We start from the raw sequence: 26,188 nt of genomic DNA, 5'->3' as shown, positions 1-26,188 counted from the left end.
CTTGAATGGGATAATTATAAAGAACTACTTAACTCAATTACTACTTTCCATAACTTCATTTAAACAGATAACTACTGACTTAGTATGCCAACAAACACAAGGAGGGAAGGATACACAGCCTAGTAAACAATCTTTAAGACACAGGAGGTAAGATTAACAACACAGCATGATGGTTGAAGTTAAAATTAAGACTCAGAAGCCAGACTGCCAGGGTTTCAATCTGCTTTTCTCCACTCACTAGCCATGTGAGCTTGGACAACTCTCTTCATCTCTCTGTTTTAGTTAACTGTTTATAAAATGGGGATAACAGGCCTCACCGTAAAAGGTTAATGCGGGGATTAAATGACCTAGTATATGTAAAATGCTTAGTGTTTGGCATATAAAAAGCACCAGCAGGATATGCAAAATCACACTGAGTGATGAAAAGAAAGATTTTTTTAAACTCCTTAATGGCAGTAATTGCAGACTAAAATACATATTCTATTAGGAACCTCACGTAGTAATAATGTGAATTCTTTAAAATTAAGATGTCTTTGAAATTTCAAAGTTACTTAAGCCCCCCTATTTCCAGTTTAAAGAACACTCTTCTGATTTAATCATCTGGGAAAAAGTGTCACTTCCAAGATAAATGTAAATAGCCCAGAAAAAATTCTCCTCAAACGTAATAACTAATTGCAAAGACGTTGGTAATTACTCGACCCAACTCCTGCTGTGTATGAAGAGCAATGCTTCTGTACATCTTTAGTATTTACCAGGACTCTACTTTCAAAGTTAAGATTTTCACTTATAGATCTGATTTTAAAACATTTTTTAAAGGTTTATTTTTTTAATGGCTCTTTATAAATAGGGTTACCATAGGTAATGGTGGGTTACAATTCTGAGGTGCAAATTTTCTCTGTACTTTTTTCTCTAAGACTTATTAATCCTAATCCCTCTCTCCTTTCTTTCAAGTTACCACTTCCTGCATTCTCATAACTACCCCTCACTTTGCTACCAGGTATGGCCCACTTCTTACTTTGTTCTTTGTCAGCCCCTCCCTGTTATCTTTTCCCCACTTTCACAGGTGTTTTGGTACACAGGATTCTGCATCTGCTGCTGTAGTATTGGAAGAGAGCTGTTTGCCGATGCAACGTAAGGTGACTTAAAAACCTTGGCCCTTCCTCTCCTCACGCCTTGGTGTCTCTGTTGGAATACCCAAGGCAGCCAAATCCCCTCAGCCTCTGCTCAGCTGCGAGTACATCTGGCAGTCTGGTCTGCAGTGTGAAGCTTGTCATTTCTGCATTCCGATACATAATCACGGGAGGGCAGTCACTAAACAAGGGAATCTGTGGTTCATGGTTTCCATTTACAGAGCTCCAGAGCCTCCTAACGTTAGGTTCTCTCTAGTATGGATTCCATAGAGCTATCTGTGAAGGGGTGGGGTGGAGGAGAAAGGCTGAGAACCAGTGCAGACACAGAAGTGTCCAGAGATGTTCAAGACAATCTCTGGGAAGTGGTTTCAACTTTTTCAATCCCATTTTCATCCCATATCTTTAAATTTACTTTGGTAGCTTTAGAGTTAGAAAATGTAGAAATTTCATATCCTGTGGAAAGATTAGATGTTATTTTTGGTCTATAGAGTTAAAATCTGAAGAATTTACCAAAAGTGACTACCAACTCCGAAATTACCTCGTTGGCTTTACAGTTTTTAAAACTGTTTTTTCTTTTAAGTGTTTGATGAATACGGGGAAGAAATGGGTATGACATAAAGCACATAAATACTGCAACAGACTTAGGTACTCATCATAAAATTTAAGAGGCTGTCACTGTCAGTTCTGAAGCTTCCTTTGTGCCACTTTCCAATTTGAACTAATAAATTTCCTTCGTCCACCTCAGAGGTAATCACTATCCTAAATTTCTATTCATCATTCTCTTGCTTTCATGCTTTTGCTACATACATTTGAATCTCTAAAAAATATACTGTTTAGTTTTACAAATTTTTGATCTTTACATAAATGAAATTATATTACTGTACATGTTTTCTTCAGTGACTTTTTATTTATTTATTCCTCTTAGTTATCCATTTTATACATATTAGTGTATACATGTCAATCCCAATCTCCCAATTAATCCCACCACCACCACCACCCTGCTGCTTTCCCCCTTGGTGTCCATACATTTGTCCTCTACATCTGTGTCTCAATTTCTGCCCTGCAAACCAGTTCATCTGTACCATTTTTCTAGGTTCCAAATATATGCGTTAATATACGATATTTGTTTTTCTCTTTCTGACTTACTTCACTCTGTATGACAGTCTCTAGATCCATCCATGTCTCTACAAATGACCCAATTTCATTCCTTTTTATGGCTGAGTAACACTCCATTGTGTATATGTACCACATCTTCTTTATCCATTTGTCTGGAGATGGGCATTTCGGTTGCTTCCACGACCTGGCTATTGTAAACAGTGCTGCAATGAACATTGGGGTGCGTGTCCCTTTTTGAATTATGGTTTTCCCTGGGTATATGCCCAGTAGTGGGATTACTGGGTCATATGGTAATTCCATTTTTAGTTTTATAAGGAACCTCCATACTGTTCTCCATAGTGGCTGTATCAGCTTACATTCCCACCAACAGTGCAAGAGGGCTCCCTTTTCTCCACACCCTCTCCAGCATTTATTGTTTCTAGATTTTTTGATGATGGCCATTCTGACCGGCTTGAGGTGATATCTCATTGTAGTTTTGATTTGCATTTCTCTAATGATTAGTGATGTTGAGCAGCTTTTCATGTGCCTCTTGGCCATCTGTATGTCTTCTTTGGAGAAACGTCTAGTTAGGTCTTCTGCCCATTTTGGGATTGGGCTGTTTGTTTTTCTGATATTGAGCTGCATGACCAACTTGTGCATTTTGGAGATTAATCCTTTGTCTGTTGCTTCGTTTGCAAATATTTTCTCCCATTCTGAGGATTGTCTTTTCATCTTGTTTATAGTGTGCTTTGCTCTGCAAAAGCTTTTAAGTTTCATTAGGTCCCATTTGTTTGTTTTTTAGTTTATTTCCATTACTCTAGGAGGTGGATCAAAAAAGATCTTACTATGATTTATGTCAAAGAGTTTTCTTCCTATGTTTTCCCCTAAGAGTTTTATAGTGTCCAGTCTTACATTTAGGTCTCTAATCCATTTTGAGTTTACTTTTGTGTATGGTGTTAGGGAGTGTTCTAATTTCATTCTTTTACATGGAGCTGTCCAGTCTTCCCAGCACCACTTACTGAAGAGACTGTCTTTTCTCCATTGTATATTCTTGCCTCCTCTACCAAAGATAAGGTGACCAAATGTGTGTGGGTTTATCTCTGGGCTTTCTATCCTGTTCCATTGATCTATATTTCTGTTTTTGTGCCAGTACCATACTGTCTTGATTACTGTAGCTTTGTAGTATAGTCTGAAGTCAGGGAGTCTGATTCCTCCAGTTCCGTTTTTTCCCTCAAGACTGCTTTGGCTATTCAGGATCTTCTGTGTCTCCATACAAATTTTAAGACGTTTTTGTTCTGGTTCTGTAAAAAATGCCATTGGTAATTTGATAGGAATTGCATTAAATCTGTAGATTGCTTTGGGTAATATAGTCATTTTCACAATATTGATTCTTCCAATCCAAGAACATGGTATATCTCTCCATCTGTTGGTATCATCTTTAATTTCATTCTTCAGTGTCTTATAGTTTTCTGCATACAGATCTTTGTCTCCATAGGTAGCTTTATTCCTAGGTGTTTTATTCTTTTTGTTGCAATGGTAAATGGGAGTGTTTCCTTAATTTCTCTTTCAGATTTTTCATCATTAGTGTATAGGAATGCAAGAGATTTCTGTGCATTAATTTTGTATCCACAAATTTACCAAATTCATTGATTACCTCTAGTAGTTTTCTGGTGGCATCTTTAGGATTCTCTATGTATAGTATCATGTCATTTGCAAACAGTGACAGTTTTACTTCTTCTTTTCCAGTTTGTATTGCTTTTCTTTCTTTTTCTTCTCTGACTGCCGTGGCTAGGACTTCCAAAACTATGTAGAATAATAGTGGTGAGACTGGACATCCTTGTCTTGTTCCTGATCTTAGAGGAAATGCTTTCAGTTTTCCACCACTGAGAACGATGTTTGCTGTGGGTCTGTCATATATGGCCTTTATTATGTTGAGGTAGGTTCCCTCTATGCCCACTTTCTGGAGAGGTTTTATCATAAATGGGTGTTGAATTCTGTCAAAAACTTTTTCTCCATCTATTGAGATGATCATATGGTTTTTAATTCTTTAATACATTAATATGGTGTATCACATTGATTTGCATATATTGAAGAATCCTTGCATCCCTGGGATAAATCCCACTTGATCATGGTGTATGATCCTTTTAATGTGTTGTTGGATTCTGTTTGCTAGTATTTTGTTGAGGATTTTTGCATCTGTATTCATCAGTGATACTGGTACTTTTTTTTTTTTGTAGTATCTTCGTCTGGTTTTGGTATCAGGGTGATGGTGGCCTCACAGAATGAGTTTGGGAGTGTTCCTTCCTCTGCATTTTTTGGGAACAGTTTGAGAAGGATGGGTGTTAGCTCTTCTCTAAATGTTTGACAGAATTCGCCTGTGAAGCCATCTGGTCCTGGACTTTTGTTTGTTGGAAGATTTTAAATCACAGTTTCAACTTCATTACTTGCGACTGGTCTGCTCATATTTTCTATTTCTTCCTGGTTCACTCTTGGAAGGTTATAACTTTCTAAGAATTTGTCCATTTCTTCCAGGTTGTCCATTTTATTGGCATAGAGTTGCTTGTAGTAGTCTCTTAGGATGCTTTGTATTCCTGTGGTGTCTGTTGTAACTTCTCCTTTTTCATTCTGATTTTATTGATTTGAGTCTTCTCCCTCTTTCTTGATGAGTCTGGCTAATGGTTTATCAATGTTGTTTATCTTCTCGAAGAACCAGCTTTTAATTTTATTGATCTTTGCTACTGTCTTCTTTGTTTCTATTTCATTGATTTCTGCTCTGATCTTTATGATTTCTTCCCTTCTGCTAACTTTGGGTTTTGTTTGCTCTTCTTTCTCTAGTTCCTTTAGGTGTAAGGTTAGATTGTTTATTTGAGATTTTTCTTGTTTCTTGAGGTAGGCTTGTAATGCTATAAACTTCCCTCTTAGAATGGCTTTTGCTGCATCCCATAGGTTTTGGATCGTTGTGTTTTCATTGTCATTTGTCTCTAGATATTTTTTGATTTCCTCTTTGATTCCTTCAGTGATCTCTTGGTTATTTACTAATGTATTGTTTAGCTTCCGTGTTTGTGGTTTTTACGGTTTTCTCCCTGTAACTGACTTCTAATCTCATAGTGCTGTGGTCAGAAAAGATGCTTGATATGATTTCAACTTTCTTAAATTTACTAAAACTTGATTTGTGACCCAAGATGTGATCTACCCTGGAGAATGTTCCATGTGCACTCGAGAAGAAAGTGTAATCTGCTGTTTTTGGATGGAATGTCCTATAAATATCAATTAAATCTATCTGGTCTATTGTGTCATTTAAAGCTTGTTTCCTTGTTAATTTTCTGCTTGGATGATCTGTCCATTGGTGTAAGTGATGTGTTAAAGTCCCCCACTATTATTATGTTACTGTCAATTTCCTCTTTTATAGCTGTTAGCAGTTGCCTTATGTATTGAGGTGCTCCTATGTTGGGTTCATATATATTTATAATTGTTGTATCTTCTTGGATTGATCCCTTGATCATGATGTAGTGTCCTTCCTTGTCTCTTGTAACATTCGTTATTTTATAGTCTATTTTATCTGATAGGAGTATTGCTACTCCAGCTTTCTTTTGATTTCCATTTGCATGGAATCTTTTTCCATTCCCTCACTTTCAGTCTGTATGTTTCCCTAGGTCTGAAGTGGGTCTCTTTAGACAGCATATATATGGGTCTTGTTTCTGTATCCATTCAGTGAGCCTGTGTCTTTTGGTTGGAGCATTTAATCCATTCACGTTTAAGGTAATTATCAATATGCATGTTCCTATTACCATTTTCTTAATTGTTTTGGGTTTGTGTTTGCATGTTCTTTTCTTCTCTTGTGTTTCCCACTTAGAGAAGTTCCTTTAGCATTTGTTGTAGAGCTGGTTTGGTAGTGCTGAATTCTCTTAGCTTTTGGTTGTCTGTAAAGCTTTTGATTTCTCCATCGAATCTGAATGAGATTCTTGCCAGGTAGAGTAATCTTGGTTGTGGGTTCTTCCCTTTCATCACTTTAAATATGTCATGCCACTCACTCCCTTCTGGCTTGTAGAGTTTCTGCTGAGAAATCAGCTGTTAACCTTATGGGAGTTCCCTTGTATGTTATTTGTTGTTTTTCTCTTGCTGCTTTCAATAATTTTTCTTTGTCTTTAATTTTTGCCAATTTGATTACTATGTGTCTCGGTGTGTTTCTCCTTGGGTTTATTCTGTATGGGACTCTCTGTGCTTCCTGGACTTGGGTGGCTATTTCCTTTCCCAAGTTTGGGAAGTTTTCAACTATAATCTCTTCAAATATTTTCTCTGGTCCTTTCTCTCTCTCTTCTCCTTCTGGGACCCCTATAACGCGAATGTTGTTGTGTTTAATGTTGTCCCAGAGTCTCTTAGGCTGTCTTCATTTCTTTTCATTCTTTTTTCTTTATTCTGTTCTGCAGCAGTGATTCTGTCTTCCAGGTCGTTTATCCATTCTTCTGCCTCAGTTATTCTGCTATTGACTCCTTCTAGTGAATTTTTCATTTCAGTTATTGTATTGTTCATCTCGGTTTGTTTGTTCTTTAATTCTTCTAAGTCTTTGTTAAACATTTCTTGCATCTTCTCACTCTTTGCCTCTATTCTTTTTCCAAGGTCCTGGATCATCTTCGTTATCATTATTCTGAATTCTTTTCCTGGAAGGTTGCCTATCTCCACTTCATGTAGTTGTTTTGTCTTGTTCCTTCATCTGGTACATAGCTCTCTGCCTTTTCATCTTGTCTATCTTTCTGTGAATGTGGTTTTTGTGCCACAGGCTGCAGGATTGTAGTTCTTCTTCCTTCTGCTGTCTGCCCTCTGGTGGATGAGGCTATCTAGGAGGCTTGTGCAAGTTTCCTGATGGGAGAGACTGGTGGTGGGTAGAGCTGGCTGTTGCTCTGGTGGGCAGAGCTCAGTAAAACTTTAATCTGCTTGTCTACTGATGGGTGGGGCTGGGTTCCCTCCCTGTTGGTTGTTCGGCCTGAGGTGACCCAACACTGGAACCTACCCAGGCTCTTTGATGGGGCTAATGGCGGACTCTGGGAGGAGTCACACCAAGGAGTACTTCCCAGAACTTCTGCTGCCACTGTCCTTGTCCTCACGGTGAGACACAGCCACCACCCCCCCCCCGCCTCTGCAGGAGACCCTCTAACACCAGCAGGTAAGTCTGGTTCAGTCACCTATGGGGTCACTGCTCCTTCCTCTGGGTCCCGATGCGCACACTACTTTGTGTGTGCCCTCCAAGAGTGGAGTCTCTGTTTCCCCCAGTCCTGTCGAAGTCCTGCAATCAAATCCCACTAGCTTTCAAAGTCTGATTCTCTAGGAATTCCTCCTCCCGTTGCCGGACCCCCAGGTCGGGAAGCCTGATGTGGGGCTCAGAATCTTCACTCTGGTGGGTGGACTTCTGTGGTATAGGTGTTCTCCAGTTTGTGAGTCACCTACCCAGCAGTTATGGGATTTGATTTTATTGTGATTGCGCCCCTCCTACCGTCTCATTGTGGCTTCTCCTTTGTCTTTGGATGTGGGGCATCTTTTCTGGTGAGTTCCAGTGTCTTCCTGTCAATGACTGTTCAGCAGTTAGTTGTGACTCTGGTGCTCTCGCAAGAGGGAGTGTGAGCACATCCTTCTACTCTGCCATCTTGAACCAATTCAGTGACTTGATTTGTAGCTTAACCATTTTGTTGATGAGATTCCAGTGGGTATAATCCATTTATTTACATAGTGATACGGAGTCCACTGAATGGACAGGTGGACACCTGGGCCGATGCCAGTGCTGCTGTGAACATTCTTATATGTGTCTCCTGATGTACCTACTGTGTGAGTTTTGTTAGGAATGTGAGGTCATGTGGTAAGCACATCGTCAACTCTACTCTCATCAGAAAAGCATCGCTGCTTTTCCATAGCAGTCGTACAGCTGTCTCCATCTCCTCAGCAACGTCTGACATCATCCACCTTGTAATTTCCGCCCATGTGGCAGACAGGAAATAGATTTCACCAGGTTCTGAAAACTGCATTATGCAGCTGCTCATAAGAGTGAGCACTGTATTACATAATCATTTTTATCATTTTCAGGTTTCCACTTCTGTGAAATACCTGTTGAAACCTTTTGTCCATTTTCATACCGGGTTTTCTTTTCCTTTTTGATCTGTAAGGGTTTGAAATATATTTTGAATACTAATGCTTTGTCAGGTATTTGCATTGCCAGTATCTTCTTATGGTTTGTGCTGCATTTTCACTCTCTTTATAATGCTTGTGATGAACCAAAGTTCGTTTCAGTCTAGTCACATTTTCAACCTTTTTGTTTCAGGTTAGCATTTTTTGTTTAGAAATCTCTGCCCAAATATAATAAAGATGTTTTCCTATACTTTCAAAGTTCTATAATATTGTCTTTCACATACTAAGTCTTTAATCAACCTGGAATTGATTTCTGTGTACGGTGTAAGGTGGAGTCCATTTTCATTCTTCTTCACCATATGGATTATAAATTGTTCTAATACCAATTACTGAAAACTTCATCCCTTACCTGTTATACTAAGATGTCAGCTTTGAATAAACCAAGTTTTGAAATATGTATGAATCTGCTTTGGATTATCCTGTTCTTAATAAATCTATTCTTTCAAAATACCTCACTGCTGTAATAACTATAACTGAACAGTAATTCTTCTCCTTATTCTTCTTCAAGAGTGACTGTATTATTTTTGGCTCTTTACTCTTCCATATTAAGTTTTAGAATCAGCAATGAACCTATAGATTTATTTGAAGTGACATCAATAGCGAATCTACAACCCCACGAACATGAATTATTTCCCATTTGTTTAGGCCTTCTTCACATTTCTAAATAAAGTTTTATAATCTGCTAGTCACAGTTTTTTTTCAAACATAAGTACACCTGCATGTATCAAATGGCTTTTCTACATTTATCAAAACTGTAATGTTACTGTAGTGAATTTCATTAATTGATTTTCTAATGTCAAACCAACTCTGCATTCCAAACCTATGCAGTCATACTTTTAAATATACTGCTAGATTTAATTCCATAACATTTATTTATGTGTTTCGCATCTTTGTCCATAAATAAGAACAGCCCGTGATTGTCCTTTCCCATACCGTTCTCTTCTGATTTTGAGAGCAAAGTTATTTAAATCATCTAAAGTGAATTTGGAGTTGTATTAGTTTCCTAGGGCTGCCCCAACAAATTACCACAAATTTGGTGGACTGAAACAATAGAAATTTATTCTCTCTCAGTTCTGGGGGCCAGAAGTCCAAAATTAGGTCTCAGCAGGGCCACCTCCCTCTGACTTCTCTAGGGGCAAATTCTTCCTTGCCTCTTGCAGCTTTTGGTGGCTCAAGCTCCTTGGCTTGGAACTGCATCACTCCAAGCACTTCCTATGTGTTTGCACAGACTTCTCCCCTGTGTCTCAAATCCCCCTCTCCTTTCTCTTATAAGACACCAGTCATTGGCTTTAGGGTTCACTCCAAAACCCAGATGACCTCAATCCTAATTATATCAGCAAAGATCCTATTCCCAAATGCAGTCACATTCACAGGTATGGGGGTCAGGAGCTGGACACCTACTTGTGGGGGACATGATTCATCCCACTACAGGAGTGCACCCTCTTTTTCTAAATTCTAAAATGATTTATGTAAGTTTCGAATAATCTGCTTCTTTAATGTTTGGTAGAACTTGACAGCAAAACTTGTTGGACCAGGATGTCTTTCTTTGTGAAAAGATTTTAAAATGCTGATTAAATTTCTTTCAAGGTTTGAAGACTATTCAGGTTTCTACCTTCCTGGATAAGTTTGGTTTCTGCCAATTGCCCATACCTTCAAATAACCTCTCAAGTTCACTGGCATAAAGTTGTTTACATTATCTTATTTTTATGTCTGGAGCATCTGTAGTTATGTTCTCTTTATTCTTAATATAGTTTATTTGTACATTTTGTCTTTTCTTTCTTAACAGCCTTCCCGGAGGTTTGTTGATCTTATTCGTTTTTTACAAAAAAATTAATTTTGGCATTGTTCATTTCTTCCTAGCATTTCTTTTTAACTTATTAATTTCTGCTCATATGTTCATTAATCATATTCACTTCTGCTTTTTTTGGACTTATTCTTTTCTAACTTCTTAAGCTCGAGACTTAGCTGACTTTCAGCCTTCTTTTCTAATATAAGAATGTACACCAATATATATTCTTCTTCTAAGTGCCATTTTAACTACATTTTCAAGTTTTGACACATATATAACATTTTCATCACTTGTCAGGTTCTTAACATCTTACTTTCCCTTTGGTACTGTGCTTTCATCCATAAATTATATAAAAATATTTTGCTTGATTTCTAAACATATGGGACTTTTTGTCTTTTCAATACTGATTTTAGTTAACTATAATATCTTTAAAATGTGTTGAGGTTTGCTTGAAGCTGCATCCCATGGTCAATTTTTTTTTTTTTTTTTTGCGGTAAGCAGGCCTCTCTCACTGTTGTGGCCTCTCCCGTTGCGGAGCACAGGCTCTGGACGCGCAGGCTCAGCGGCCATGGCTCACGGGCCCAGCCGCTCCGCGGCAGGTGGGATCTTCCCAGACCGGGGCACGAACCCACGTCCCCTGCATCGGCAGGCGGACTCCCAACCACTGCGCCACCAGGGAAGCCCCCCATGGTCAATTTTAATAAATGTTTGTGTCTGTTTGATAAAACTGTCTACTCTGCAGCTGCTGAGTTCAGTGTCCTGGACAGGTCTATTAGATCAACTGTGCAGCTGCCATCTTTCTTAGTATCCTTACAGATACTTTTGAGTTTTGTTAATTTATTAATTACTAAGAAAGATATGAGGATGTTACTCTTGTGATGAAATTCAGAAATTGTATGTCTAGAAAGATATAAAGTGAACTGAACCTTTATCATTATATGGTAACCTCCTATCTCCAGGAATGATTTTTGCTTTAATGACTATCTAGAAGGACATCCTTTAGAGACAGGCTATTGATAGAAAAATAATTTGGTTTTTTCCAGGTTTTTCTAAAAATATTTTCCCTCATTTTTGAAAGCTAATTCAAGGGACTGTAAGATTCCAGATTGAGAATAATTCCTTCAGTACACAGAAGGGTACTTGGTCAAGGTATCCAGTCCACCACAACGCTGGCAATGAAACACTCTAACAGTTGCAGTGATTAATTTACAAACCACTTAACTTACAGACTGTAGTAAAACAGAGCTGCGTATTTTCAAAATTAGCAAGACAAGGGAAAGCTACTACAGGAACTTCTCAGCTCTGAAGAACATGGGAATATTGTCCTACCACAATTTTGGTAGAAAAGGACAGTTGAAAGCATCTTAGAATTTTTAAAAATGGGAATCAACGGGCTTCCCTGGTGGCGCAGTGGTAGAGAGTCCGCCTGCCGATGCAGGGGACACGGGTTCGTGCCCCAGTCTGGGAAGATCCCACATGCCGCGGAGCGGCTAGGCCTGTGAGCCATGGCCGCTGAGCCTGTGCGTCCGGAGCCTGTGCTCCACAACGGGAGAGGCCACAACAGTGAGAGGCCTGCATACCGCAAAAAAACAAAAAAAAAAAACGGGAATCACCATTTTAGCATACAGTCAGCCCTCTGTATCCACAAGTTCTGCGACTGGGGATTTAACCAACTGCGGATCAATTTTCAATTTCCAAGGATATGGAACCACAGGTATGAAGGGCTGAATATACCATGCCATTTGATATAAGAAACTTGAGCATCAGTGGATTTTGGTATCCGCTGGGGGTCCTGGAACCAATCCCCCTCCCCACCAACCGGATACTGAGGGAGGACTGGACTTACCATGCTGCTTAGATTTCTTTTTCTTTTTCTTCTTCTTCTTCTGCTTTGGTTTGTAGTGATCTTTGTCCCTCTTCTCTTTTCTTTCTTTATCCTTTTCTTTTCTCTTACCTAAATGACCAAAGTGAGTAAGTTAGTAATCATGACTGATCCTGATTTGTTCCTCTGTGGTTAACCTAAAAGCAGCATTTATGTTTTAATCAGCTATTCCAGTCACCTGCCCAGAGTGGATGGATTCAATTAAACTGTTCCTGTCATGAGTCTGGAACTCCTGATTAGCTTATTGGGCTATAAGAGGGGATCTTCATTAGCAGTGTTGAGAAATCCCAACTCCTGACACCTTAAAGTTAACACAGACAGTAGTTAAAATCTTTAAATGAGTAATATAACTCAGTTTCCTGATGTGGCAAGAAATAAACTCCATAACTTAAGAAAGACCTGACTGAGGAGACTCAGCATTTCCACACAAAATTTAATGAGAAAATATACTAGAAGCTTAAAAAATAAAAAAAAAAAACTTGAATTTTTTTCCTTTGGAAAAACAAAAAAACTAGATCATTTCCACAAATAATTCCTTCAGTCTTTCAATACTTTCCCAGTGTATACAAGAATGAAAATAAAAAGCACAAAGAAAAAAAACTTATTTCATTAAACTAAATTTTGTCCCCAAATTTTAAAATATTCCTTTTTCCCAATCATATGCACTTTAAAGAAAATGAACAGATGTTAAAACAGTTTCCTAGAGTATTTTATTTAAAATTAATTCATCACATATATTCAACTATTGTTCCAACTCAGAAAGGTTTAGCCCATAACTTATCAACCATATTAAACCAACTTTCAGTAACTCAAGCTCCAGGTAGCTAACCTGTAGAATACTTAAGACTATTACCCATTATTCCAAAACTTTTAGTCATTATAGCATAGAAGACAGAAAAGATAGCAGAAAAACTTTCAGTCATTATAGCACAGAAGACAGAAAAGACAGCAGAAAACTTAGTAACTTTTTATAAAGTAAAAAAAAAAAAGGCTGAAAAAAAAGGCTATTTTAATTTACCATCCATTCTCTAAGTTTCAATAATATTAAATGGTAGCTTATTTTTAAACAGTCATAGTTTTAAAGATGTTCAAAAACATCAAGTTCTCAGAGAAAGCCTTAGGCTCCCTTGACAAAAAATACCCATACTACTGCAAGATATGTATTTAAGAAATCACATATTTGGAGCCGAATAATACTAATAAACACTAAAACAGATGATCACTTACACCTAAAGGAGCACTAACAGGTAAAAAGTAAGGGACAGACTATGTCCTCCCACTGCCAAGCCATCTATAGCCTTTTGCTTAAAGATTACTTTCTGTTCATACCAAATGTAGTTGAGCTTTTTTCTTCCAATTTCACTTTTTTTTCTGTTTTCGATATTCCTGCAGGTTTAGGGGAAAAATATGTAAGTTTAGTCAGAAAGGATTAAAAGTATGGGACAATGGTTTAAATTACAATTGCTCACAAAACTCTACCTAAGACTCTTTTCCCCTAAAGGTCTACATTATTTTATTGCCTGAACTAGTAACAAAGAAGTGGGATTTCTTACTTCAAAGGAATAATAAATTAAGAATGATTTTTGTTCCCTCAGACTACTCAGATTAGATTCCTAGTTCCACCATTTATTAGCTCACAGCCTCGAGTAAATCATTTAATCTCTCAGTGCTTCAGTTTCCTTATCTGCTAAATAGGACTAAGAGCATCATCTACCTCCTGTTGTTATCAGTATAAGGTGAGTCAAAATGTGTATTGATGAAATGCTTAGTGTCTGATAACTACTAAGTGTTTTTTCTCACTTTCTCCTTTATGGTGGGGTAATAATTTGAGACTACATCAGTTCTAGAAATAGCATAAATATGGGTCTGAACATAAAAAAATGTTAGGATAAATGCACTAGGCAATCAGTTAAGATCAACTCTGGCATCACAGCCTTTGGCAGTCCATGTTGAAATGCACTCCAGTGGTAGGTCCACGGAACATTTCTGCTCCTGTGACAATTATGACAAAATGCTATTCCAGTCATACAAATGAAATATTAAATTTCACATTAAATTATACTGGTTTTCAACAATCTGCATAAAATTTTTAAACTAATATTTAACCTCTGTTGCCTAGAACTAACTTGTACCTTTGAACTTCATCATGAATGTGTTATTAGGTAACGATAAAAGCCAAAACAGAATTATTCTATAAATTATTTTGGTCTTTATCCAAATGTAAGATATAAAGGCTTATTATCACATACAAAATATTCAACCTTAGTGGCACTTAGGTTTTATTACCTAATAGTCGAAAATACATTTTTAAACCAATAGTGTACCTCATGAACTGTGCTGCTGACACAGACACACTTAACCAAGCTTCTCAACTCATATTCAACCACTGCCAATGCTAATATCTTATGTGTGTATAGGGTTAATCTAAGAAAAACACTCTAGTGCATTTAAAATACACTTTCAGTCTATTAAATTATGCTTTAATATCACAGTTATGAGTTCTTTGATTTTTAAATCACTGCAGTACAGTATCAAAAAAGCTAGCACTTTATTCATCTTACTGCAAATAATTTACATAATTTAAATAAAACACAATAAAAATGTAAAAATACCACTCAACTTGAATTAAATGCTAATAAGGCTCTAATAATTAAGTTTCAAATTAAGTAAATATATTGATAATCTCCATGACAAAAAGATTTCTTATGACAAAAAAATGAAAAGGACATCAGAGCAAAGAGAAATACAATTAAACTTCCTTATTATCAAAACTGTTGAACAAATGCCTCACTTAAACTATTAATTTACTAATTACTGTTTACTACAATTAATGCCATGAAAATTCCACAAATTTGACACAATTTTCTTGAAAATGACAAGGCATTTACAACGGAAACAGTAAGAGATTTGCTTTCTAAATCCTCTGTGATAGTAGAGCTATACCAGAAGCAGCCCTTGATCATGATTATTGCCTTGTAGGTCCCTCCCTAATCCCCAGGAGCACTGAATCTCCAGAGTGAAAGGTGGAGCAAGGCCAGAATCCCCTGGGGTGATTCAAATGGAAGGAACTGCCTTACAGGGCTGCCTTTCCTGACTAGAATGTGTGGGATCCCTCAGGTACTTGGAAGACAAGTAAAATGGTCCTGAACCTCAGCTCCAGAAAACAGGTCAGCACAGCAGAACAGATTCAGTAACTAGCAGAGTGCTTTCAGGAGGACCAGTTCTAGATTGTTTTCACATGTTCTGGTGGGTCCCAAACCTTTATATTTCTTAACTGATAAAATTTTGCAAGTAAAATTGGGGAACTGAGAAAGGTTTGTCAACATTTTACACAATTAAGGATATTAAAATAAATATTCCTATATGCAATAATGGCAGGACTTTAAAAAACACCCATGCCCAAATAGAAAAAAAAATAGATCTATTCAAGAATTCTACAAAAGAATCAATTTCATTTTATGAGAAGTTCTCTACATTGTCCTTATTTCACCAGGCACTAGAATTTGGGAACCAGAGTACGTGGATATTAGTTTACAGAATACTGGTTTTTACACTAAATTTTATCAACAGAACATTTTCGTCAAACAAAATGTTATGTAATATTCCAATACATAATACAACCACCCCCCCCAAATGAAAAACACAATAAAAAAACGAATGGAGCGCTTTAGATTAAAGCAAGAGTGACAGATCTCTGAGCCACGCCTGCTTTCACATCCTGCAAGGCGCAGTAATGTGGAGAGGTTTTGGCAGTGTGCGAAATATCTGATTCTCCTGGCAAAAAAGGCGGCTATCCCTGAGACTCTCCATGGAAACCCCAGGCTCTGTACAAGCCATGAACATCTGCTGTGGGGTGGAGGGAGATTACAGAGTCTCTGGTTGTACTTCTGTTTTGTACAATTCTGGAAAAAAACTGAAAAACACTTTAAAACAAAAAGGCTTTTTAGAAAGTAAATGTGAAATTGGTGTCCCCACAAGTCAGAATGTGACTGTTATTGTCTCACCCGTCCATACACTAAGCTTCCATATTTTAACTCCTTGAAGGGCTCAGAGTAATTCAGTATTTGTTATATCAGTACATATATCCAGTAGATAAATAAGAAAACTAGTTAACATCCCAGTTAGCAACAGAACTAACACTCTATCCTTACCTAAAACTGGTTGGCTCTGTTAGAGAAAGTATTCTGATAATAAAATAAAAACAAAGGCATCGATTTTTACAAGGGCACCAATGACTGTTTTTGGTAATGAGGGCGGCAGGGCAGTAGTATTCTTAACCTTGATTAGTCATATTCTATGCATGCTTCCCAGTGGAAGAATGCAGAGGATTAGGGCAAGTTCATTATCTATACTGGAAAAACAAGTGTTAACCTATTAAGAACACATGTATATAATAATGGATAATTTGCATAATCTCATTAATTCTTTACCATGACTGTGATATGAGCATGCACATACCACTCACACGAAAAAGTAAAACTCTAAGTCTGTTAAACTATTTCACAGTTAATGACTAACATCCTCATCATTCTTAATACCCCCAAAATTCCAATTTGAAAAAAATACCCCCAGAAAATGTCTTTGATACAAGTTCTGGTAAATAATGCTTTCTACAGAAGTTTTAAAATTCAACAGTAACAAAATTTACTTTTATAATTAACATGAAACAAACCAAGCAAACAGATTAAAAAATTAAAAAGAAAGAAGAAACAAAAACAAAACTCCTGGTACTTTGACTGCAGATGGAAGACAACTTGGGAAGCAGACAGAAGGCCAACAAATACTACGAAACAGTTTCGAGAGGGTAGCTAACAAAAGTGTTGAGAGAAAAAAGCACGCAGACCACTGAGAATTTCAGTGCAAGTCAGACAGGTTCACAAGGTTTTAATCAAAAGATGTCCAATTAGAACATGACCTGAATTCCATTACTTCCCTCAAAAAACAAAAAATGAAAAGGGGTAATAGAAATAAATCAGAATCCCCCCCAAACCCCGCATTCAAATGCTGTGACTGTGTTCAACCCTCTAACAAATGGACTTCCAGTAATTAACATTTAAATCCATGCATTTCCTTGATTTAAGCAATTAAAGTTGCCAGTTATCACCATACTTAAGATGATCCTCATTTTTCAACAAACTTACAAATACATCACATTATAAATCCAAACTCCTCTCTACCTTTCACTTTTCCAGCAAATTATCTTACAACTTTGACTTTCTCAAATAGTTTTCGAATACTTAAAAAGGAAAAAAATATCGTGCCTTCCCTCTACCTCAGTACATTTTTTAACCATTATGAGAAACAAGAACCACACCCCAATGATAATTAGCTACATCTCCACAAATATACTAGAAATTCTGGGGGAAAAACGAAAAACCACTAGGCTAGTACTCTGATTAGACACAAAATCACTGGAATTAAAGATTTCCATGTATAATCACTACTTTGACATTTTAGGATACATCATTCAACTAAGATAACTTAGTTATTATACAGCTATTTACATTCATCTATCTTTCAGGCTTGTTACTATTGCTATATAAAAGAAAATACAAACGTTTTCAAATGCACATCTAAAAATAAATTCCCCGGGCTTCCCTGGTGGTGCAGTGGTTAAGTATCTGCCTGCCAATGCTGGGTACACAGGTTCAAGCCCTGGTCTGGGAAGATCCCACATGCCGCAGAGCAACTAAGCCCGTGTGCCACAACTACCGAGCCTGCACTCTAGAGCCCATGAGCCACAACTACTGAGCCCACGTGCCTAGTGCCCATGCTCCGCAACAAAAGAAGCCACCGCGATGAGAAGCCCACGTGCAGCAAGGAAGATCCGAAGCAGCCAAAAATAAATAAATTAAATACATAAATTAAAAATATACACATTGGGGGCTTCCTTGGTGGCCCAGTGGTTGAGAATCTGCCTGCCAATGCAGGGGACATGGGTTCGAGCCCTGGTCTGGGAAGATCCCACATGCCATAGAGCAACTGGGCCCGTGAGCCACAACTACTGAGCCTGCGCGTCTGGAGTCTGTGCTCTGCAACGAGAGGCCATGATAGTGAGAGGCCCGCGCACCGCAATGAAGAGTGGCCCCCGCTCACCGCAACTAGAGAAAGCCCTCGCACAGAAACAAAGACCCAACACAACAAAAAATACATTAAAAAATATATATATATATACACACACACACATTTTAAAAACTAATGACTTTATCATTTAAAAAAATAAATAAATAAAAATAAATTCCCCAATGAATATATCTTTTTTTTTTTTTGCGGTATGCGGGCCTCTCACTGCTGTGGCCTCTCCCGTCGCGGAGCACAGTCTCCGGACATGCAGGCTCAGCGGCCATGGTTCACGGGCCCAGCCGCTCCGCGGCATGTGGGATCCTCCTGGACCGGGGCACAAACCCGCGTCCCCCGCATCGGCAGGCAGACTCTCAACCACTGCACCACCAGGGAAGCCCAATATATATCATTTTAACTTGAACATATTTTTCATATATTCAGTACAGCAACAAATTCCAGATTGTTAAAGGACTCATAAGAACTTCACCAGGAAAAGTATCTCAAAGGGTTAAAGGTAATTCAGAAATCTTGTGAAAACTGGGAAAAGAAAAATTAATCACCCTACAGATAGAAGGGGCTTGGAAATTGTCCAAAGACAATGGATTAGTTTTGGGAAATGACAAGAAATGTTTCAAGGCCTACAAATCTTCAAATTTGGGCTCTGATTTTTTTAAAACAAGATATGGAAACACTATCATGTACAAAATAACTTCAATCTTTTATTGATTAATGGAATTGTAGAACACTGTATGTTTAATATTAGTTACACTTTCACTTTGAAAGAAGGAACAAGAAGGTAACAGCAGTAATATAAGAAGTATGCTTAAGTTACTTCAGTCATTTTATTTTAATATACACCACCACCAGAAAAGAGCAAGCTCTATTTTATACTTCACCCAAGGATTTGATAAAGTGGTTTCAGAGAAGATACTACTAAAATCGATTATCCCAATACTCTCTGGCTGCTAATCAAAAAAGTTTTATGTTTTTCCCTACTTCACTCAGTTCACCTTATTTATCCATCTACTGATAATTCCAAATTAGTAATTTACTGGAAAAGCATTTGAAATTAGTATTTGCCTTTTTTTTCCTTTTACTCTAGGGGCTCTTTGGTTGAGGTTAAAATTCTATAAAACTTCCAAGTAAAACAATGTAACCATATAAGGGAAATATAAATAAATATAAATCTAATATTCTGTTAGATTAAAACATCAACTTGATAAAATACCTCCGCACGATTTCAGATTACAGTAAGTGTCATAAAATCATCAAAAAATGTCTTACTGAGTAGGGCTGATTTTACACATTAGACTCCCAAAATAACATTACAACAAATTACATTTAAATTTTGGAGATTCTGCTCCAAAATATGGGATTATATGTAAGATACAGGTATATAAATTAATTTAAGCTAAGTGTTTCTTAAATATTAAATTCTATTAAATCCTTAAACCTAAGTATTGAGCCCATTAAGTTATTTTCTGGCTTCAAAACCAAGAAACTTCTGTAATTATATTTAGCTCTAATAATTCCTATTTAGTGGAAACAGGATATAAGAAAGAAGTAGGGAGAAGGAAGTAGATTAAAGTGACAAAATAAGAAGTATATCCAGAGAATATGATAGTAAATGGTCACACAAAAGGACGTTAAACAGACTGAGAAACCCTATCTTCCACAGATGTTATGGAGAAGTATTTATAAAGAGGAACTACATATTAAAATAATGTAATTATACATCAAACTGTTTTTACTGTATAAATGCAAGCCTAGCTAACTTGTAAAATGAATCTTTTTTACCTGATGCTGTTGGAGCTCCTCTTCCATCAGTTACTGCTTTGGAAGAAAGATTTGTAAGCATCTGTGTATCTTCCTTTTCTGCCCTGGGGCATTCATTATGGTAAGAGGGATCTGGGGCTAGCGGTGCTGTAACTTCCGAACCACGACTTAAGTCAAGAGGGAGACAGGGTCCCAGTTTCTCAAGTGACAAATGTGCAACATCAGGCACTACACAAAATAAAGAATGTAATATGTTAATATAAATACACTGTCTCGGTTAATATCCATGTGGATTAAAATGTTATATAAATTAAACAGTGCCTGGAAATAAAGAAGGCACTAAATAAATACTTGTAGAATTAAATGAAGTGCTTATAAGTCCAAAAGCTGTTAAGGAAAAAGCAGAAATTTCTTAATATTTTAATAATCTTTATCTCAGTGTTTTGTCTTCTTTTATGTTTGGTTCTATAGAAAAGCAATATACATTACCCTCTGGTACTGAAGACTCTTGCTGATTTTGAGAACTGATGGAGAATACTTTCCCATCAGTGGCTGGAGAGGGAGGAGAAACCTTTTCTACAGAATCATCAGGCATGGGCAAGGTGGCTAAACGCTGAGATCTTCTTCTCCGCTCACTATGCTTGAAAGGTCTAGGGGGGTTCACAGGCTGTGGAGGACCTAGAAAAAGATCTTCAATGTTCACGAAGCAGATACATGCCAGGATCATCTTATAATACTTAAGGAGAAAAATGGGAAAAATGATTCAAATTCTGCCCTCTGATGTTGTAAGGTATCCACAAGGAACGGCATGTTCCAAAAGTAATCAAAGGCAAAACTGCCCCCATTCACAAGGGTTAATCAAAACTTCTAAAATCTAAAGCCTACTAGAACCAAAAGAAAATAACATGGAACATTAATTTCAGGTAGTTTCCCAAGTAACAGACTACAGTTAATTCTCTAATTGCAGATCCTTGTTAGTTGCCATTTTTCCTTTGGGAAAATAATCTCTGTATAGCCAAAGATTAAAAAAAATACATATATATATATGTGTGTATATATATATATATATATATATATGTCCCTTTTGCTACATTACAAATCTAGAAACTCTAAGAAAAAAAAAGGCAGGGGCATAGGTGACAAAAATCTGACATGCATTGTAGAGTTAGTGCTTTACTTGCCAAAGTAAAACTAATGTAAGTAATTTTATCCCACCCTCATTCCCGCAAATGGATTTTTATAAACATATATTTGGGCCTGATTCATTAAAAAAAATTGAACACAACTTTAAGGACTCATTATGGGCAAAACCCGAGGATTTTTAAAGAATATGACACTGTTCTTGCCCTCGTGTGTTTTTTATTTTGTTTTAAAAAACTAACTTGGTGAGCCATTTGAGCATCTTCTAGCTATGTATTAACAGAAGTTTGGAAATTTTTTTTTTTAACCTTTCATTTTCTTCTTTCTACACGGCATGTAAATATGTTTGATGATTTAGAACAGGCAGGACTACATAAGCCAATATATGCATGTTAATTTAGCAGGAGGAAATGAGTAGTTTAAAAAGGTTGATGCTTTGGGTATTTAAAAATAATTTTACAAAAGTCAAAATGGAAAAGACATGGTGATAATTGAAAAAAAAAAGAATAAAATTCAATTGCTGTAACACTGGTCATAATACCAAAATACAAAACAATTGCAAAATAAAATACGTATCAATGTCATGTGACATTGTAGTGACTACTAATGATATTATTTCATGATAAATGCCATAATGAAATGAAGCTTATAAAGAAACAGTTGAGTTTTTCTGTTTCCATCATTTCTACTCATTTATTAAAAAGAACCAAAACAAAACAAAGAAGTACCAAAACCTGATCAAAAATTGAAAAACATGGTTTGGCAAAAAGAATATAGCAATGGAATGCAAGAGGAAGTTAATATATTTGATTGATAGACGTCTTCTCAATGTCACCATTTTTAATTGTTGTGGAAGATATGATATGGAGAAGTTCATGAGGAAATGTGTCATATTCATTTAATAATCAGGTTACTAATTCATTCACTGTATAAACAGCAAAATTATCTTTTACCCGGTGACTTTTCAGGTAATTATTTTTCATAGGTCTCTTTAACTTAGAGTACTAAAACATGAGAAACACACAGTCAACACAAATCTTGTCTTATATATATCCAAACCCATGTCAATAGGCTATTTAAAAAAGACCAAGTTAACTCTTGAAAAATTAGTGGTATTGAAACAGTAAAATCTTTAAATGTAAGATCAAGGAAGCAATCTTCTTCTTTCATCAGTAAGATTAAACTGAAGTTTGCACTCTAAATCCTACAATAAGAACTGAATAAAATGTATTGCCGAAGAGGGTACAGACAACTGGGGACAGTAACTAAATCTATCCATAAGAATAGTCTTAGGAGTTCAGGAAAACATCCACTATGGGTCTTTTTGTATCTCATAATGGTTTTGTTCTGTTTTTTTGTAATGAATCAGGCCTCTCATTGTGCTTGGATTATTAGTTGAGGAGAGTCAAACTACAGTGGAATTTGGTTATTAAATGCTAAGGTTTCTTAACCAGCAGTATAGTCACTGTACCTCTGTACAATACATCAGTCAGAAATGTAAATGGGTTTTGCCCCTAAAATAGTTTCAAGTCTTCCCTATCATATCCACTTAAGTTTGAATTTTTAAAATGCAACTTCATAAAAATACAATATAACTACAACCAAACTGTTTTTAATGTATCTTATAGGATAAGTAACTATTTTTTAAAAATCTGTGCTCACTAGTTTTATTTATCATTGAAGAAGAAAGCTGAGATACAAGCGTCAAATCCTCGACTTGTATTAATTCTGGGGAAAGTGGTGATTTAGGGGGTTTTATACACCCAGAAGAATCTCCAGATTCATGTTTGCATTTCTTGCTGCGAGCCTTCCCTGAAGACAAAGTTGAGGATAACAGTGCAGGTTTCTGAGTGTTGGCAGAACTGCTAATGTCAGCTTCATTTTTTTTCTGACTTTGAGGTTTAGGTGAAATCGCCTGAATAAATAATAAAAAATTGATATTTTTATTTTGGTTTCTTCATTTTTGTTGTTTTCTATTTTGACTGTTAAGCATCTTTAGTATCCAAAAACATTGTTAAGCAACATATAACATTTCTATTACAAATGAAAAACCAAAAAGAACCCCACAAATTATTAACTAAAAGTTGAATAGGCTGTCTTTAAAGGGATGCTGTCAACTTGTAGTCTAAATTTAGGTTTTTTAAAATGTATTATTTATAATAGTCTCAGAAATAAAATGTTATCTTACTGGACAAATATGTTCCGTATTGAGTTAAAATATACCTCTTTTGACACCATAATTACCAATGACATTGATAATAATTAGGTAAATAAACAGCATTTTCAAGTTTTAGAGCATTGGAGGAATACATTTAAGCTTCTGACTTTCAGATTTTTTTTTATAAAATAATTTCCTTTATCGAGTTCAATGCAGAGGTTTAAGTAGACAATTTCCCTTTAAAGAAAGATCTCAACAGGAAAACAATGATCAAATTAACGAAACATTATCTTTAACTCATTTTAATGCTGAAAGCTAGAGTTTCATAAGCATAATGCATCATGAAATCAAAGCCACCAGCAATACAGAGTTAAAAGACTAAAAAACAATACAAAACAAGCAACAACAACAAGAACAAAAAAAAAAAAAAACAAGGAGTAAAACCAAGTGTAAGTTAAAAACATTGGATTTAAAAACAAAATACGTCGCATTCTTAGATGAGAGTTTTTACCTTCTTCCTGCCAACTGATACTTTTAAAAAAAAATTAGAACTTTGTCAGTTCTTTCATAAAGAATATCTTCATTCATTTGGCAGTAAAATGTCCTACATATGTAAAACTATATGTGAATGTGTCCTAAGACATCAGAGAACAGCCACATTAGATGGATTTGCAATCTACGGTGTTGGAATGCCTATACTGTATCTCTTTTTGATACATGTTATCTGAGAGCAAAGTATGAGATACACTTTTTTAAAAAAAACCTATACTAGAATAGGTTTTTATAAAGAACCAAACTACTAGCTCTATGAACAACATGCTTGTCCCCAAGATACCTTTTTACTTCCATATCTTTTGTGAGGGATGACCATCAGGTCTGCAGTCTGCAGTTCTCTGGAATATGGAAGATCATTGTCTGGGGACCAAACAGCTTTCTGTTCCCACTAAAAATATTTATAAAGCGCTCAAATTTTGGTGGAAAAAAAGTGAATATTTGGTATTAAGTATGGCACCTTTGTGCTACAGATGGCATGTTGGACATACCACATAAAGGGCTGGTGTCAAGTGTCTCATTCATTGAGTTGTCATTTCTATTCTTGAATTTACTCATTACACATGTGTATAAGTGCAGATTAATCATTTGAAAAAAAAAACTCCATATGCAGAAAGGATTCCTAAGCTTATCATAAAAGGTGTTGCCAGAAAAGTAATTAGAGCCATTACTTGTAAATAAACAATTTTATTGTTCATCTTCACATATGTGAGAGACATCACTACAGCATCCATTACTCTCAAGTTACAAAGTTATAAAACAAGATTTTAATACTTAAATTAATATCTGGATAAGGTGCTTAACCGCTAAACAAGGACAAATTAACATTTTTTAAAACTTACTGAATTATGCATCTAATGCAGGTTTTATCCAAAAGTAAATATAACATGACAATTCCCTAATACAATTAAATAATCTGTAATTAATAATCTGAGAACTGGGGTTCAAGACCACAGAGTTTGAGGTTTTTTTTAATGTAAATAAATAAATCCCTCAGGACAGTAAGTTTTGGCCTTAGGCCTGTTATAAATCTACGTCATGAGTGGCATTATTTTACTCATTAGGGCAACAGAGGTTAGTGACAATCTCTCTCCTTCAAGTCTATTGTTGATACCGAGATGTAATTAAGAATTTTATAACTCGGCTTTTTAACTTTGAAGAAGGGCAAACACTTAGCACAAAAATTAAGAGTATGGTTACAAAACATTTCACATTGAAATCAACCTAAATGAAAAAAAGGGGGGGAAGAGCATCCTGTTCCTTAAAAATATAAAATAATTTACAAAGTTTTCATTAATGATCATTGGTCTCTTTGTTACAAAACTGGGAAGGACTCTCAAAATTTTTTTAATTATGTAAATAAAAACAGCCGAGTTACTCAATTTTTTTCCTTTGTTTTTTAAGCTCAGTTTCAAAATGTTGTACTTCTCTCTGAAATGGGCACTGCCCTCTACACTAACTTTCACATATAATAAATAATTTTCACAATCACATTCATCTCAGCAGGATTGTGCATAATAAAAGATTGACATTGTAATGAATTTTCCAGAAACATTTTATTACCCAAGTCCCTGATTTATTGCATTCTGAGAATACCATAAACAGTGGTGAAAATACAAAATATTGTTATATCTGGGACGTTGAATATAGTAATACACAGTAAAAAAGTCACTTAAAATTTGGTTGATATACTGACAATAACGGCAAAGACTTAACCGTTTGATGACCACAGAAAATCAGAAGGTATGATTCGCTGACATATTAATCAATTTAAAAGATCACTGATTCAATACAACATTAATGGAGGCACCAAAACAATGCACTGTTATCATATCAGGCCTAAAATAACCCTGAAAAACTCAATACAATATCAATTAAATTTGGACTGTTTTTTAAAACGCATATAGAGAAGAGCAACAGGTACTCATTTTAAAGTCTTCTTTATTAGGCTACTAATAAAGAAAATTAAAATAATACAAAAAGGGTATATTAAAACTACATTAAGGCTCAGATTTTAAAACAGGAGAACCAAGGAAATCCAGTTATGGCTATTACTGTGTTCTTATAGTCTTACAGTGCCCAAGAAGGTAAGCCCTTAGAAAATGGAAAAGCATGCACAGTCCACTATATACAGGTATTGTGGGAATCTGAAGGTAGCCAAGGCAAAATCTAGCAACTGCAACCTTCACTTTTAAATTCCTCTATTAGGTGGTTTAAAGACAGACCCTTAATAGTTTAAAAAAATTTTTTTTGTAGTTATTAAAATATACATCCTAGCAAAAATGTATGGCTCATTGATCAATTCATAAAACACATAGTCAGTCTAACAACACCAATTGTTACAATATAAAAGAAACTTCTTACAAAAGAAGCTTTATTAGATGTCAAAAAACCCTGTTTTAACTCACAAATGAAAAGTATTTGTGTAA

General features: G+C 36.0%; 1 protein-coding gene across 10 annotated transcripts in view; it reads right to left on the bottom strand.

Annotated features, from left to right (window-relative positions):
• The window catches only part of PHF20L1 (PHD finger protein 20 like 1), an 82,899-nt gene that overhangs the window by 23,103 nt on the left and 33,608 nt on the right, over positions 1-26,188 (bottom strand). For all 10 annotated transcript variants that reach the window (XR_009559660.1, XM_030875844.2, XM_060287645.1 and 7 more), the window contains 5 exons: positions 22,712-22,964; positions 20,399-20,587; positions 19,931-20,137; positions 13,400-13,456; positions 12,035-12,142 (listed from right to left, as the gene is read on the bottom strand). Coding sequence is in view for 9 of the 10 variants with exons in the window: in XM_030875844.2 (XP_030731704.1) it covers positions 12,035-12,142; positions 13,400-13,456; positions 19,931-20,137; positions 20,399-20,587; positions 22,712-22,964 (814 nt within the window). In the remaining variant the exon portion in view is untranslated. The remainder of the gene's footprint in view (positions 1-12,034; positions 12,143-13,399; positions 13,457-19,930; positions 20,138-20,398; positions 20,588-22,711; positions 22,965-26,188) is intronic.

The sequence above is a fragment of the Globicephala melas genome, chromosome 17 (assembly GCF_963455315.2).
Source record: "Globicephala melas chromosome 17, mGloMel1.2, whole genome shotgun sequence".
Classification (NCBI taxonomy): domain Eukaryota; kingdom Metazoa; phylum Chordata; class Mammalia; order Artiodactyla; family Delphinidae; genus Globicephala; species Globicephala melas.
The sequence above is the reverse complement of the archived record's forward strand: the minus strand, read 5'-3'. Positions and strand labels throughout refer to the sequence as shown.